Source organism: Mesoplodon bidens (genome assembly GCF_964165515.1).
Source record: "Mesoplodon bidens genome assembly, chromosome: 6".
Lineage (NCBI taxonomy): Eukaryota > Metazoa > Chordata > Mammalia > Artiodactyla > Ziphiidae > Mesoplodon > Mesoplodon bidens.
In genome coordinates, this window is record NC_138162.1 from 5,157,095 (window position 1) to 5,173,489 (window position 16,395).

The 16,395-nt window shown below is 53.0% G+C and overlaps 1 protein-coding gene across 23 annotated transcripts in view; it reads right to left on the reverse strand.

Moving 5' to 3' along the window:
- The window catches only part of PRRC2B (proline rich coiled-coil 2B), a 92,133-nt gene that overhangs the window by 19,156 nt on the left and 56,582 nt on the right, over positions 1 to 16,395 (reverse strand). For all 23 annotated transcript variants that reach the window (XR_014016016.1, XM_081236362.1, XM_081236373.1 and 20 more), the window contains 5 exons: positions 13,839 to 14,142; positions 12,034 to 12,218; positions 9,359 to 9,554; positions 3,748 to 3,964; positions 1,057 to 3,126 (listed from right to left, as the gene is read on the reverse strand). Coding sequence is in view for 22 of the 23 variants with exons in the window: in XM_081236362.1 (XP_081092488.1) it covers positions 1,057 to 3,126; positions 3,748 to 3,964; positions 9,359 to 9,554; positions 12,034 to 12,218; positions 13,839 to 14,142 (2,972 nt within the window). In the remaining variant the exon portion in view is untranslated. The remainder of the gene's footprint in view (positions 1 to 1,056; positions 3,127 to 3,747; positions 3,965 to 9,358; positions 9,555 to 12,033; positions 12,219 to 13,838; positions 14,143 to 16,395) is intronic.

Genomic DNA, 16,395 nt, shown 5'->3' on the forward strand with positions numbered 1-16,395 from the left:
TTAGAAAGGGGCTGCAGAACTTTCTGCTCCTCTCATAAGACTGACCAGAGAGGAGCCCAGGCCTCGCCCTACCACCAGCCCAGCCACTGGGGCAGAAATCAGAAGCAAAGCCAAGTCTTGGCATCTGGGGCCTAGAAAGCTAGTCTAGATGGACACCTAAAAGAACCTGCATTCTTCTGTGGTTCCTTCCTCGGGGGTATGGATTAATTACAGGCCAGGTTTCGGTGCCCTGACTTCTAAGGAGGCTGGGAGGTGGGAAGCGGTTTTCCTCAGGACGCTGGGGCGTGGGCTGCGCACGATGAGGAAGGCAGGCTGCACAGCTTCTGCCCCGCCCTGATCCCGGGCCAGGCTTGGGCCCTGAGCCGACACCGAGCACCTATCATCACCCCCCACCAAAGCCTCTAATTCTAAACAAGCGGTGCTCACCAGGCCTCGGGCAGCTCACTCCCTTTGCTTACCGCCTGGCTCTCACCAGGCTGAGGTGGCAATCCCCAAAGCGGCGCTGCTTCTCTTCACTGTCGAGAAGCAAAGCCACTCAGGGAAGAGCGATCTCTGCGGGGGCCAGGAGGCCAGCAACGCCCCACATGTTCCTGGAGGACGCTGCCTGGCAGCAGCCTGGAGCCAAGGAGTCCGGTGGACCGACCGGTACTCACGAGGCGCCGTGAACAGGGAGCGCTCCTCTGTGGCGGTGGCCCCTCGGCTGCACTCCGAGGAGACACGCGGGGGCTGAGCTCGTGAGACAGGGACTGGGATGGGCACCACAACCACAGGGGGACCGGCGGGGCGGGGGCTCTAGTCTTAGTTCTGAAGCCACAACGACAGCAGCAGCAGCAGCACGCCACAAGAGAAGCAGACAGCAGTGCGAGAGCCAGTGCTGGAGACGCTCACGGACAATGGCCTCGGCGGTCGGGCGCCCTCCTGGAGCACAACGAGGGGGAGGGAGTCGGGGCCCCGACACACGGCGGGACACGCGTGCATGAAGTGCCGCTGGGACAACCGGCTAACAGAACGACAGCAACAAAAAAGAACCCCGGACTCAAAAGGTTTCCGGTTTACCTTTTGGCTTTCAAAGGCGTCCCACTCTGATGGCTCTCATAACGGGGAGAAGCTTCACCGCCACCTGGCCTAACAGGCTTCTCCCCGAACCCTCCCGGCTCCAGCTTCCGGCTCTGTCTGTCAGCGAGGGGTCTCTGGCCGGAGAAGCTCCGCTTGGCCAGCTCCTTCTTCTCGCCCGCGCTCGCCCCGGGCAGGCCGTCGGCCTGGGGCTCGGGCCCGGGCCCGGGCCCGTCCCGCCTCTCCCGCCTCTCGCTGAAGTCGCTGCTCTCGGAGGCCGTCTCCCACTCCTCGTTGGCGTGGTCCGAGGAGTTCTGGTAGGCGAGCTCGGGGGACCTGCGGCCCGTGGTGCCGCTCCTGTCCCCGGGACAGGGTCTGGGCCGGCCCGGCCACTGGCCCGCCGGCAGGGGCTGCTCATCCTCCGGCCCCCACAGGCCCAGGGCCTCCCGCTCCTGCCGAAGGCGCCGGAAGCGGGGGGGTTTGTCCTGGCGCGGGGGCCGCCTTCTCCTGAAGGGCCGGTTCTCGGCATTTTCGGAATCTGCCGCGTGGTCATCTTGGAAGAAGGCCCTCTTGTCCTCCACACGGCCATCCTCGAAGCCCCGGGTGCCCAAGGCGTCGGGGTGTCTGTAGGTGTCCGGGATGTAGTCTCTGTCTGAGGGCCGCCGGGCCCCACACGTGTCAGGGGGGCCGGACTCCTGCCAGGAGGCGCCCAGACCCCGGCTGGGCCAGGGGGCCGCCTCCTTGGCCACGAAGGTTCTCCGGCCATATGCGCAGTTGCTCAGCCGCGGGGGGAGGGCGCGCCCGAAGGCCCGCGGGCCTCGGTTCTTGGCCTCTGGCCCGCCGTGGTCCTCAGGGCACATCCTGCCGGACCGCCAGGACTCCCTCAAGTCGCCCTTCCTCCCGGCGGCCTCCTCCCTCTCCGGGAGCGCGCCCTCGTCCCCGGTCTCGGCGCCCCGCTGCCGCCGCCGCTTGGGAAGCTCCTCATACTCAGAGCCTTCGCTGTGGGTCTCGCTGGCGATCCTCCGCCGGGGCTTGGCCCGGGGGAAGTCGTCTGCCAGCCCGAACTCTCGAGGTCCCCGGCCGCGACCGCTCCTCTGGCTGCCGCCGTAGAGGCCCCGAGCCCCAAGGACGCCCCCGCCACAGAGACCGCCGCCCGCAGGCCGCCCGCGGAAAGTGAACTCTCGGAAGCCGCGGCCGCGGCCCCGGGGCTGCCCCCGGCCCCCAAAGGCCTGTTCCTCATCAATGAAGATCCAGTTATTCCTCTTGGTAGGGGGTGTGTGGCTGGCCTCCCGGGAGGGGCTGGCCTCCCGGGCCCCGACGGGCTGGTCATCCTCCTCCAGCCGGCTGGCCTCGCGGCCCAAGGCGGCACGGGCCGAGCCCTGGTCCTCCGAGGCGGCCGGGGCCACGCTGGGCAGCGCGGGATCGTTCTCTTGGTCCTGGTCCTCGGCCGCCTCGCAAACGGGCCCCGTCTCCCGAGCCAGGCGGGCGCTCCCCTCTCCCAGCTCCGGCTTCATCTTGTCGAGCTCCTTCTCCTTGTCTTCCACCTTGAGGGCCTTCAGGACGGGCTTCTTGATGGGGCCGGATCTCCGGGTCCTGCTGGTCTGCTCCGGGTGCTGGCTGCCGGCGCCCCGGGCTTCTGGCGTCCACTCGGGCTCCAGGGCCGGCTGTTTCCCAGGGCTCCCTTCCTTCTCCCAGGAGGAGACACTGAAGGACAGCTCCTCCTGGGGCACCTCTTTCTCGACCCTGGTGTCTGGGTCGGCGGCCTTCGGCGGGTGGCTCACGTCCCAATCGCTATACTCCGTTTTCTTCTCAGCCGGGGCAAAGTCGGGCTCCAGTGTGGAACACCTGAGGTTTGGGGGGTGACTCCCAGGCGCGCCTGCTTCCTGAACGTTTTCTTGGGGTGGGAACAAAAGCTCCTGGCCTATTCTTTGAGAAGAGACACAGCTGTCAAAGTCTGCTGGGGCCTTCTTGTCAAAAGCACTCAAGTACTCTTCCCCTCTCTCCTCAAGGAGATCGCGCCGGGCACTTGCGCCCCCTGACCTTCCAGGGGAGGCAGAGTAAGAGTTTTCCTTCCTGAAAAGGAACCAGAAACATCAGTCAATGTGATTGGAGCCTGGTTCCTGGCTTCCATGCTGAACACAGTTTAGATTTAAAAAGAAAAAAATGTAAAAAAAAAAGAAAAAGAAAAAAACAGAGGCACCAACATTCGCTCTATCTTTAAACAGGTCTCAGAGATGCTGGGCCATGGGCTGGTGGCGGCCCCTGGAGTCCAGAGGGTGAAGAAGTCAGTGGCCGGTGGACTCAGCGAGCAGCCGGGGATCCTCTGGTTCACACAAGCTGGAGCCGGGGCGTCCGCGGAGAGGCTGGGGCGCCGGGCCAGCACAGCCAGCTCGCCTTTACTTTCACAGGAAGGAGCCACGACACACGCACTCAACCCCGCCTGCCCTGTGAGGCCCCCACCCCTCGGCCCTGCCCAAGGCTCCATGGGATTTGCCTCTGACGCCAGGATTTCTCCCGGGCCCTCAGTTGCCATCAGCGCCTCTCACACAAAAGCATCCGGCCATCCTTATCTCACTCTCCTTCCCCAGGGGGCACCATCTCCTGGGACAGGGCCTCTTCCCAGAGCCCTATCTCAGTGAGGACCTGGAGACCCCTCCTTCAGCTCCAGGTCAGTAGGACCAAGTTTTGCCTCACCTGACATGCATGTCCATGGCCAAAGTGTCACTGGACTTCGGGTGGGGGAGCGAGTAGCCCTTGCTCTGCAACGCCATGTAACCCTCGGGGCCCCACACGGGGGCTGCATCGATGGCCGTCACTTTCCTTTCTGGCAGTGGGGGCACACAGCTCTGATCCTCAGAGCGACAGCCAGTTCCACTGAGAGAATCCTGGGCCATCATGGGTTTCATCAATCCTGAAGAAGGCAAAGAACCAATCAGTCACCTCGTTTAGCAAGCCATGTGTCAACCACAGGCCCAAAGGAGACAAGCTGCCCCAACTCTCACATGGACACAGCACCCCACCTGCTTAACACCACTGAGGTCCCCTCCCCTCTTTCTGATCACAGAAGCTCTGAAGGCACACATGCATGCAATCTGCAAGGCCTGTTCAAAGACCTGCGAGGTCCAATCCTAGTTCCTGGATGAAGAGCCCCTGTGTGGAAGGCTATAAAAAACTGGCAAATGGAAACTGGAACCATCAAATGGGAGAGCTCAGGGGTGTCAGCGGAACGCTAGGGGGGCCAGTCAGTCAGCAACGCAAGATGCCTGAAGGTCTTCTGCACAGACACAAGGAAGATGAGCTACGCTCCAGGAAGCCTACATGCAACAAGGAGCCAGCGTCTACCTGCTTCCAATCCCCTGCAAGAAGATTCAGAAAAGGATTGGGGCTTTAGCTCCTTTTTATTTCTACCCCTAAGCTCGACAGTAATAACTCCACATTTTGTACATGGAAGGGCAGTGGGGGATACACAAATGACACTAGCTGGCCCGAGGAGACTGGGACATGCTGATGTCTCGGTCCTACCAGATATAAACCAGTCAGGGAAATGGCACCCCCGCCCTCCCCGGGCCCCTCTGTCCACGTCTATCAAACAAGGGGGGCTGGGCTGCTGCAGACGACATTAAAGGTCTCTCACTGGGCCAGATTCTGTGGAGAAAAGATCTGATTTTTCAAATCCTTCACAAAGCTAATTATTGGCCCCCCGTGTTTTTCTGCCCATCTTTTGAGGTAATCTGACCAGGACAATGGTTCTGCATTAGACCAACGGCTTTAAGCTTTCTTTTAGCTGTGGGGCACTCTGTTCCAATGCTCTCAATATATGACTCCAGCACAAAGTTAGTCTGAGTCAGGTGGTGGTGGGGACCCTCTCTGGAATCCTAGAATTACACACCATTTATTAAGTACTCATTACACGGTGTGCGGAACCACTCCACACTGTACACGGACTTATGTTTGTCAATATGGCAGCTCATATTACCTGAAAAAACCTCCTGTCACAAAAACGCTGGACAAAAACACATTAAACATTTCACTCGCAGAGCTCTGTTCCCCCAAAACCGGGAAACCCCCAGGGAGCTGAAGCCACAGCCACGGCCAGAGCCACGAGCTGGTGCTCCCTAGAGGGGAGCCAGGGACACATCCATCAGCTTTAGTAACCTATGGGCATGCTCCTAAATGCCCCCCAGGACAGGAGATGGGGCTTTTCCACACAAGGCAGAGAGCAGCAGCTGAGATGCTGCTTAAACAAAGACCCTCAAAGGGCTATGCCCTCAATTAAAAGGTGGATCAGAAAAATATATACTCTTTAGTACAGAGAGATGACTGAATTTGTGTCTTGGCCTGGGCTAGGGTAGGGAAAACAGTCCTCTGAGGAGTTCATAGCCACATGCCAGCTTTCATGCAGGTTTGGGGGCAGGGGGGTGAAGTTCAGATTTATACCCCTAGAATGTTCCAGAAACTTCCTGAGTTAGAGTAAAGGGTAGTTCTAGGGTGGCGGAAGAAAACATAAAACCACACTGGAGGGATATACCCTCAAACCAAGCTATACTAGATCCCCACGATAAATAAAGCTCTGCTGAAAATGAACTCACAATCCAAAATTACCAGAACACTGTGTGGAAAACAATCTGCTATGAGTCCATGGTAAGCCCACGGGATTATATACCTTCCTCAAGAACTTCAGGTAACAAATTAAAATGTGAAGCACTAGAAAATTATGTTTTAAATGATTACAAGCATAAAGGAAGGAATTAAAAACTTATGAAAAATATAAAACACAAGAAAAAATGACAGATTTGAGGAAAAAATTCTGGTAATAAAAATACAGTCACTGAAATTAAAAACTCACTGGACAGTAAAAAAAAAAAAAAAAAAAAAAAAGAGCAGATCAGACACAGTTGGAGAGAAAAGAGAATTGGAAAATAGTTGAAGGATTTTACCAGAAGGCACCACAGAGGTTAGCTCTCTTATCTATTTAAGAGACTTGGAAGGCAGAATGAGAAGGCACAGAATAATCTAAGTGGGCGACCTAGGAAGAAAGGATATAAAGAATGAGGGAAGAGCAACATCTGACATGATCATTAGAAGAGAATTTTCCAGAAGTGATGAAAGACATACACCCTTAGATTCGAGCACTGTGAGTTCTAAGCAGAATAAGGTAAGGACAGACATAGATATATACCTAGACACAGCATACTGAGAAGGAACTACAGGAGACCAAAGACAGAGAGATGATCTTAAAAGCAGCCAGAAAGAAAACAGTAGATTACCCAGACACAAATCAGACACATGAGCCAGAAAACAAGGAATACTATCTTCACAGTACTAAAAGAAAGTAACTGCCAACCTTGAGTTCTATACCCAGCTACACTATCATTCAAGAGAAAGAGTGACATCAAGACTTTCTCAGGCGAAGACTATCTACTGCCAAGACAACTTTCCTGAAGACCTGGACAGAATGTACTTCATGAAGAAATAAATGGAACCCAGGTGGAAGGATAAGCAGCCAAGAAGCTAGTAAACATCCAGGCAAATCTGAACAAAAACAGGTTGAATAAAACAACAAATAATAGCTGATTTGGTGGGCATAAAAAAAGGTGGAACTAAAATTCCAGGCAAAAATAACAAGACTGATGAGGAGGCAGTTAGAGCTCAGGTTCAGGGTAAAGATATTGATTAGCTTTTGCTAAGTCAAGGGTGTGTGTTAGAATTTTTTTTTTTTTTTTTTTTTTTTGCGGTACACGGGCCTCTCACTGTTGTGGCCTCTCCCGTTGCGGAGCACAGGCTCCGGACGCGCAGGCTCAGCGGCCATGGCTCATGGGCCTAGCCGCTCCACAGCATGTGGGATCTTCCCAGACCAGGGTACAAACCCGTGTCCCCTGGATCGGCAGGCGGACTCGCAACCACTGTGCCACCAGGGAAGCCCGCATGTTCGAATTTAATGTAACCACGCACACAGTAGAAACAGAATGTAGAAGGAAAACAAACAAAAAGAATAGGAAAACCTGTCACCAAAAAAAGAAGAAAAAGAAAAGCATAGAAAAGAGGGATAAACAGAATGCATAAAATAGGAGAGTAGGAAATCTGAATATAATAATCCCAATAAATCTAAAGGGAACAACTTCAGCAACTGAAGTCACAGAGCTTCAAAGTGGGTAAAACCATACACATGTTACACATACAAAGATATTCTCCTCCAAAAAGGGATCAGAGAGGCCTGATGGTAAGAAGTTGGGGGAAACAGATACCACATAAATACTAATCGAAAGAAAACTGGAATAAAATGATTACCAGGTAAAGTAGACATTAAAGGTAGAAAGCACAACTAATGATAACAAAGGTGCTATAAGAAGATAAAAGGAACAAGATGAAGTACGGCTTCCAGACAGATAAAGCAAAAACTGACAGGTTTACAAGATTTGACAAAATCCACATCACAGTGGGAAATGCTCACACACCTCTTAGTTATTGATCAAGGGGATAAAACATTGTGATGATACAGACATTTGTACAGCACAATTAGCAAGCACGATGCCACGTCCAACTGGAGAATACATTCTTCTCAAGCCCTTGAGTGAAATTCGACCTGCCATTTCTTTTAAAAATAAAGTTCTACTGGAAAGCAACCACACCCATTCACTCACTATTGTCTACAGCTGCTTTTGCTCTACAACAGCAAAGCTGGGTAGCAGTTCAAAGCCTAAAATATTTATCATCTGGCATTAATAGAAAAAGTTTGTGACCGCTGGTCTATATCATACAGACCATGTTATCTGACCACAAGGCAGCCATGTTAGAAATTAACACCATAAAGGTGGTATTAAAACTTTACATTTGGAAATTTTACAACATGCCATAAAAAATCACTCAAAAAAGATAAAATCAGACTAACATTTAGAACTGTACAATAATAAAAATGTATCTTAAAACTCATAGAGGCTCATAACTCAGGTGAGACTTAAATACATGAGAAAAGCCAGAAACTAATGAGCTCATCAACATAATCAGTTAGGAAAAGAACAAAATACTTTCAATGGAAATAATGAGGGGGAAAAAAAAGCAGAAGCTAATGAAATAAAAACCAAATAAAATACAGGAATTAAGAAATCCAAAAGATGCTTTTTAAAAGTAGCTGTAAAGGGACTTCCCTAGTGGCGCAGAGGTTAAGACTCCACACTCCCAATGCAGGGGACCTGGGTTCGATCCCTAGTCAGGGAACAAGATCCCACACGCATGCCACAACTAAGAGTCTGCATGCCACAACTAAGGAGCCCGCATGCTGCAACTAAGACCTGGTGCAACCAAAAAATAAAAATTAAAAAATTAAAAATAGGGCTTCCCTGGTGGAGCAGCGGTTGAGTCCACCTGCCGATGCAGGGGACACGGGTTTGTGCCCCAGTCCGGGAAGATCCCACATGCCACAGAGCGGCTAGGCCCGTGAGCCATGGCCACTGAGCCTGTGCATCTGGAGCCTGTGCTCCGCAACGGGAGAGGCCACAACAGTGAGAGGCCCACATACCGCAAAATAAAATAAAATAAAATAAATTAAATAAAAAGTAAATTCAGTTTATTAAAAAACAAAACAGCATTAAAAAAATGGCATTAGGACTTCCCTGGTGGCACAGTGGTTAAGAATCCACCTGCCAATTCAGGGGACACGGGTTCGAGCCCTGGTCCGGGAAGATCCCACATGCCGCGGGGCAACTAAGTCTGTGCGCCACAGCTACTGAGCCCACACACCACAACTACTGAAGCCCGTGTGCCACAACTACTGAGCCTGCGCTCTAGAGCCCACAAACCACAACTACTTGAAGCCTGCGCACCTAGAGCCCGCAACAAAAGAAGCCACCGCAGTGAGAAGCCTGCACAGCAAAGAGTACCCCTGCTCGCCGCCAACTAGAGAAAGCCTACACGCAGCAACAAAGACACAATGCAGCCAAAAATAAATAAATTTATTTTCTTTAAAAAAAGGCATTAGACAAACCCTGGGAAAGACTAATCAAGGAAAAAAAGAGAGAAAACACAAAGAACATTAAAGAATGGGAAAATGGACAAAACAACATGGCAGAGATATAAAAATTAATTAAAGCAATTTACAATGCATAATCTGGTCTCTTCCTGACAATTCTTTGTGTGAGGTACTATCATACCCTCATTTTGGGAAGTAAAACTCAGACTGGATATGTGACTTGCGAAGAGGTCAGACTGGAATCCAGGTGGGTCTGTCTACCGCCCAAGGCAATAATACCCTTAAACACCGCACTGTCCTGAGCTCCACAGGGATGGCCCACTGGACCACGGTGCTTACCCGAGGGATGTAGGGCTGAGGGATAGAAATCCACTGGGGTCCGAGTGGGTGGGATTCGTGGGTCCATGTAGGAAGGCATCATCATCCACCTGGGGTCGAAGCCCAGCATCTGAGGATGGTGCGGGTAGTAGGTGCGCTGCGGGTGGGACGGCGGAGGGTACACCGGCTGCCAGTGCTGCATCTTGTACAGCTGCTCCTGACCAGGGGAGAGAGACCCGGTTGGACAGGTGCTGCGGGGCAGAGAGGCGGTGCGTGCGCGCGCACACACACTCTTCCAGCTTTCCATCAGGTGGCAGAGACAACCCACCCAGGACAGAAGACCACAGAGGGGAGGCCCCAGGGCATTACAGCATTCAGGCTCTGGCTCTCTCCCAGGACTGACGGACAGTCGTGCCATCGTCACAACTGGGCCCTCAGGCTCCTCTGCAGGCTGGGCTTTCGTTTAGATCAAACACCCTCCTGGAGCTGACACGTGACCGGCACGGCTCCCCGTCGGCACCGCCACCAGATGACACACTCCTCCTCCTCCCCTCCTCCTGCCCCTTCAGTCCACCCTCCTCACTCCGACGCCCTGACCACGTCAGGAGCCTTCGAGGGTCCTCCACAGCTCTGCCTCTAACAGCCGAGTCCGACAGGGCTGCACATGACCCACAGGGCGCTGCAGGTCCTGCCCCATCCGTCTCTCCAGCATCGCCGCCCACGACTGCCCCGGCCCTCCACTCCACACGCCTGCCTGCCCACCTGCCCGCTTCCGGCCTTGGAAACACGCCGGGCCCCCTGTTCTCTCCAGCCCCAAACCCGCTCACCCGTACCCATCCTTCAGGTTTTGGCTTGAAGAGCACTGCCTCTGCGAACCCACCCCAGTTCCTGAGGCAAGATCAGGTCCCCTGTCCTCGGCTCCCACAGCACTGGGGCTTCTCCTGTGTAACTCTGTTGTTGGTCGTTTCCGTCCCTAAACCAAGAGACTACATGCCAAGTTCACTGCAGTATCCTCACCTCTACCACCAGACTTGGTAGGAAAAAAATTCACTGCACAAAAGGACACACGTAAAGCATCCATAGAGTATTAAAAATCAAGAACCTGGACCCAGTGAGGATTGATTTCAGACCCTCCTCCACGGCACCAGTGACCTCCAGGGCTGCCCTCACAACTGCGTCCCGAACCAGCATTCTGGCGGGATGCAGGTGCGGAGTCAGACAAGAAGGACACACCCTTTCCTGCCGGCTGGCTGGCACAATCCCAGCCCGGGCTGAATTCCCTGGAAGGCTCGCCAGGGCTCAGGGCACTTCTTAGGAGCACTCAGAACTCAGTAAGCAGAACTCCCCTGGTCTCTGCCCACAGCTCCTCCTCCTGTCTAGACCCCAGGTCCCCAGGGAAGCTGACCAGACAGTCTGCTTTCCAGACTCCTTCAGGCTGCTCGGACACGTCAGACTTCTTTCTAATCTTAAGGGTGGATTTACCTGTCACTGCCCCACAGAAGAGTTACCTAGAGCAACTGTTACTAGTGTGTCTGGCTCGAGTTACTCCAGAGATCTCTCCAGTCAGCAGTAATTCTTCGCCAAGCCCGGGAATAACTGCACGGTGCCTGCTCACAGCACAATGCTACAAAAGCACAATGAATGTAACTTACTGCTTAGAGCACAGGACATGTTGAGCTTCTGGAATGCTTCCTAGGAGCCCAAGGAAAGTAGGGTGTGGGGTGAACGTTTTAAAGGCAACTAAAAGAGATTCTGGGGAAAGGTGGAGACTTTGATCTGTGTTCTCCAGGGCACCCACGTTCTGAAACATTTTCGATTATTAACAATAATTTACTGCACACCTAGCTGCTGAACTAAGTAACATCCACGCCTGATCTCAGTTTCCCACCAAAGTGCACTGTTCATCAGTAATAAGCTTCACTGATTACGCCTGCAAGACAAACAACTGCCAATGAGTGGTTCCAGCTCAGCAAGATCACCAGGCCTGTAGGAGACGGCTGGAATTACCACCATTACCCATATGATTTTCCTCAGAGCAAAGAGTAGGTCCTTTTTAAGATTTATGGAGCACCATTAAAGATGATATTGATCACACCGATAAACCAGTTTACAGGCATCACAGAACCCTCACCGCCAGGCCGAGAGGCAGGGACTCATTCCTTCCACTTTACACTGACCTGTCCAAGGCCACACACAGCTGAATAAGCTGCACCAGTAGGACCAAAACCCAAAGCTGTCTGGTTCAAAACCTACAAACCTACGTTCTTAACTGAACGCTGACACGCCTCTCGGAAGCTCTCTAAGCAGCTCAGGAAACTCTCCAAGCAGCTCGCAGGCCTTCCTTACTCCTTGGGAGGCACCCAGGGTGGGGCTGCTGTCAGTGTAGGGAGTGGCCACAGCATGCAACTCTGGATGAAAACCACTCAGACGTCACTAACCAGTCCTTACTGGCATTAGACAACAGGGTGCATAAACTGCCAACAAGGGTTTTCATCCACAGCGTAAATTACCTGGAGGAACTGAAGGCGGGGCTGATGTCCCAAGGCCCTCACTCCCGGCATCCCTGCTGGTGACTGGCATACACGAGGGTGGGTTTCTATTGTTTGTTTTACCGGAAGGGGGCATGGAGAAAAGGAGGGGACAGCCACCCCATGGGCAGGTCTGTTTACGACACCTGCTAAACGACTCCTGTTTACCTGCTGCTGCTGGCGCTGGAACCTGGGTGGAAGCGACTTCTGGTACTTGCTGAACTCCTGCGCGGGGGACCCAGGCTCCCTGGCCCGCTCGTCACTGCCGCCGCTCTGAGCCACAGCTGGAGGAGCTGTAGGGGCTTCTTCCGAAAACGTGCTGGGGGTTTCCTGGGCAGAGAACTCAGGGGAGCCTACGGAACAAATAAGCAGAGGGATGGCCAGGTGAGCTCACAGAAGCTCGGCCAGGGCGATGTCCAGGGCAGATGCCTTTTCTTGCTGGCAGTCCTCAACCCGGCGCCGTGCTGAACACTCCCCAGGCACATGCTCAGGGACTCCCCCACGCCGTCACCGCTCCAGAGGGGTGAAAACTAAGGGTCGAGAGACCCAAGGAACCGCCTGAGGCCACACAGTCGGCAGGAGAGCCCGGATGTGGTTCCGGGTGGAAGGGGCTCTGTTAAAACAGACCCCAGTAAATCAGAGCGGCCAGGGCTCAACGAGAGCCCCACGTCCAGCCTCCACCCAAGGCTGTGTGAGCCGGCCGGCCAGGCCGCCCCGCTGGCCTGTGTCCTCATCTGCTCAATGAAGACAACAACTGCACCTACCCCACCGGGCCTCTGGAGAATTAATTGGCTGAGACGATCCACGTAATGCACTTAAAATCGTGCCTGACAAGAAGTAAATGCTCACCACAGTCTCCCATATCACTAGTCTCCCCGAAATTCCCTTCTTTCTTGCCCCATCCCAGCTTTGCATTCTTTTTTTTTTGTCCAGCTTTATTGAGATATAATTGACATTTCGGGCTCTTAAATCTACTGCAGGAGGCAAACAAACGCCAATGCAAAGCCTTGGGGACCCAGCGTCCCAGAGGAATAGTGACAGGCAGGGCAGGTGCAGAGGGGCTCGGGGCACACCCCACACCCAGGCCCAAGCTCGCTCCCCGCCGTCTACTTCCTGGACTCTCCACTGCCCTCCCCTCAGTGAGTCCCTGACATTGGGCCCAGGCTTCACTCAGACTTCAGTGACAGGACATTTATTTACAGGAGGACAAGGGTCGATTTCTCTGAGTTCCTCGGCCAGAAGGGCACTGATGACCATCCTATCACCAATAAGACCTCCATCTGAGAAGCTCTCAGCAACTGAAACTAACATCAGGCCCTTCTCTACTTAAGAGAGTTGGTTTTAGTTGATTCAAGAAAGTCACAAAAAACACAGCTGATCCCATTCTTTAAAACTGCAGCGAGAGACACCCTCCACCACCTAACGCTATTCAATTCAGCGTCTCTTGCGAAGCCACGTGATCCACTCCTTTTAGAATAATTGTCAGGGAAAATGTATGCTAATAAGCAGGCAGGCTTCTTTCAATGTCCCGAGAGAGATCCTGTGCTCCTAGTGAAGTCCTCCAGCACCTGCGTCTTCAGTCGAGCCGGGTGGTAACAAACGAGCCGGCAATGACAAAACCAGTGGCGTTACCGTGAGTACGTGAGTGCTTTCTGCATCTAGAAATCGTTAAGTGCTTCGTGCACATGCTCCCCCGTGGCCCCTCAGCATGCGGGGAGGTACAAGCTCTCATCAACCCACTTCACAGACTCGACAATGCGCGCCAGAGAGGTGAGGCGCCTGGACAGCTGGTTTAAGCAGTAGAAACGGGATGTGAACCCAGGCACCTGGCCCAGGCCGAGACTCTTAACGACCGGGACTCCCACACATCAGCTGTGAGCCACGGTGGTGCTAAAAAGCCAGGGAGACGCAGACAACCAACCAGCGACACAGCACAGGGTTTCCAGGTCATGGGATGGGGCCCTACAGCTCACCTCTGTGGACAGCTGGGCCATTCTCCTGTGGGGCACCTGGAGAGCGGGGCGCCTCCTTCCCCGCCGGCTCCTGGGCCCCGCCCGCCTTCTGAGCCCGCCTGCACTTCTGGTCCAGCTGCTTCAGTTTGGCGGCACAGGCAGCCAGCCTCTCCTCCCGGGCCCGGCGCTCCTCCTCCTCCCGGCGCTTTCGGGCTCGCTCCACAGCCTCGGACATCTCCGACTGGACGAACTTCTGCCTCGGGGGTGGCTTGTCCTCTTTGTCCTCGACAGACTGCTGCCGGAACACACTGCCCATGGAGGACTTCTGCCGAGAGGAGACGGTCTCAGATGAAACGCACATCACAACCCAGGCACAGGCGCCCCCAGGATGGGATGGGCTCTCCTTCCCAGGACCCGCAGGCACCTTAGAGAGGCAGCGCGGCCCCGCGGCAGGCGGACCTGGGTTTCAATCTTGCTCTGCCCTTTACTATATTTGGAATGAGGTTTGTGTGAGTGCCAACGTTCTACACCTTAGTTTCTCATTTTGAACGATAATAAAGGAAGCCCTCGGGATTGTGAAGGTACATTGAATCGTTTGCAAAGCACTCAACGCCGTGACTGACACGCAGGAAACACTGAGAAAATAGATGCTCTCACCACCACTACTGAGCGCACAAGATTAGGGCCTCGGGCTTCCCTGGTGGCGCAGTGGTTGAGAGTCCGCCTGCCGATGCAGGGGACACGGGTTCATGCCCCGGTCCGGGAAGATCCCACATGCCCCGGAGCGGCCGGGCCCGTGAGCCATGGCCGCTGAGCCTGCGCGTCCGGAGCCTGTGCTCCGCAGCGGGAGAGGCCACAACAGTGAGAGGCCCGCGTAAAGAAAAAAAGAAAAAAAAAAAAAAGATTAGGGCCTCCACAGCTAAATACCAAGAGCAGGAAAGCACACACTCATCACTTCTTAGCCACAAAACTGCTCTACTGCTTCTCCCACGACAATACATAAACCTCTGGATATGAAGAGCCACAGGAAATTGAAATTCACACTCAGACATAAGGTTTCAAAGTGATTCTTTATATATAAAAATAAATAAGCATCTCTAAAAACATCTCTTTTGGATATTTCATCCACTTTTGAATCTCTCGCTGGTTGTCAGTTACTGGAAAAACAACCAGGGTGCCACCAATGCAGCGTGAAAAACTACCAACACTGGGAAGATTTCTCACTGATTGGCAGGAAGTGAAGCTGCAGGCAGAATATGCAGTAATAGATGATGGGCATGTTTAACTGGACCCCAGCCACTGGAATTCCAATGAGGTATGACTAGCAAAACAATATATACAACTTCCTGTTTTGAGTGGTAGTTACACCGATGTATATAATTGTCAAAAAGTCATCAAACATAAAAAAACAAGATCTATGCCTTTTTGTGTATGTTAATTACACCTCCATAAAAGCAATATGTCACACAGTGACTGTAGCCAAGGAGTTGTCTCCTGAAAACTAACTTCTCATAATCCAGAGACAACTGCTACAATCACAAGATTATAAACGTCTAATTTAGAAGCACGAAGGTACTTTTTACCCACGTGTGCACTCTTCTGCTTTGCCCTCGACCGCTGCCACCTGTCCGTGCTCCATGATGGCTGTGCCCTGTCTCCCACCAGAGCTTACCTATCCCATGACCTACCTTATCCTCTGGTGTCCAATACATCCTTGCAGATGATCCTTAAGGCATATCCCTGACTATTATTCCCTTCAGAATTTCCCAGAAAGGAAACAGCAGAATCAAAGGGTATAGTCTTGAGGCACATCATCAAGACTACAGACGTGCCTTTCAAAGCTGCCCGAAGATGAGCTATCATTTTATAAACTAAATGTTCTGCAAAATATTTAAACTGTGAAAATCCTTTCAGAAATTTGGATCCATAAAAGTTATAGAGATTTTATCTTTGTTGACTCTATTCAGATAATTCAGTGTTGTTAGGAGCAGATGAAAGTGAAACCTTCTTTTGAATACTGAGCAACCCCAATATGTGAATGAAATTTGGATTAATGGCAAGGTAATTTACAAGAGTCGTAGTGTTTCTATTTTCACTTGTGTCCCCTGTACCGAGCACAGTGCCTAGCATGATACGTACTCAGTAAAAAAGACTGAAGACTATTACTTTATACCGAGATGTGGAACAGGAGCCCTTTAAATAGCAAAGCGCATTGAAAATGGCGATTTTGCGAAGCGTATTTAAATGAACGCCTTCCCATCCCCAGCTCTGCCCCTCCTGCTCAATTCAGTCCAAAAGTCACACGAGGCGGCAGAACAAGGCAGGCACCTGGTGCCCGGGAGTCAGAGAGCCCAGGGCAGGTGACGAGAGTGTGCACGTGGAGATGTGGCGGGTGCGGGAGCTGGGGCCCAACCACGCAGGGTGAGGAAGAAACCCCTAGAAGAGACGGCCCAGCAGGGAAATTCAGGGCCGCGTGGAGGTGGGGCGCACTGACATCTGAGTGGCTGACGAGGGCACCTGTGCAAGGGAGAGAGGCTGGGGGCAGAAACAGGGAGCCTGACCGAACAGGTACAAATAC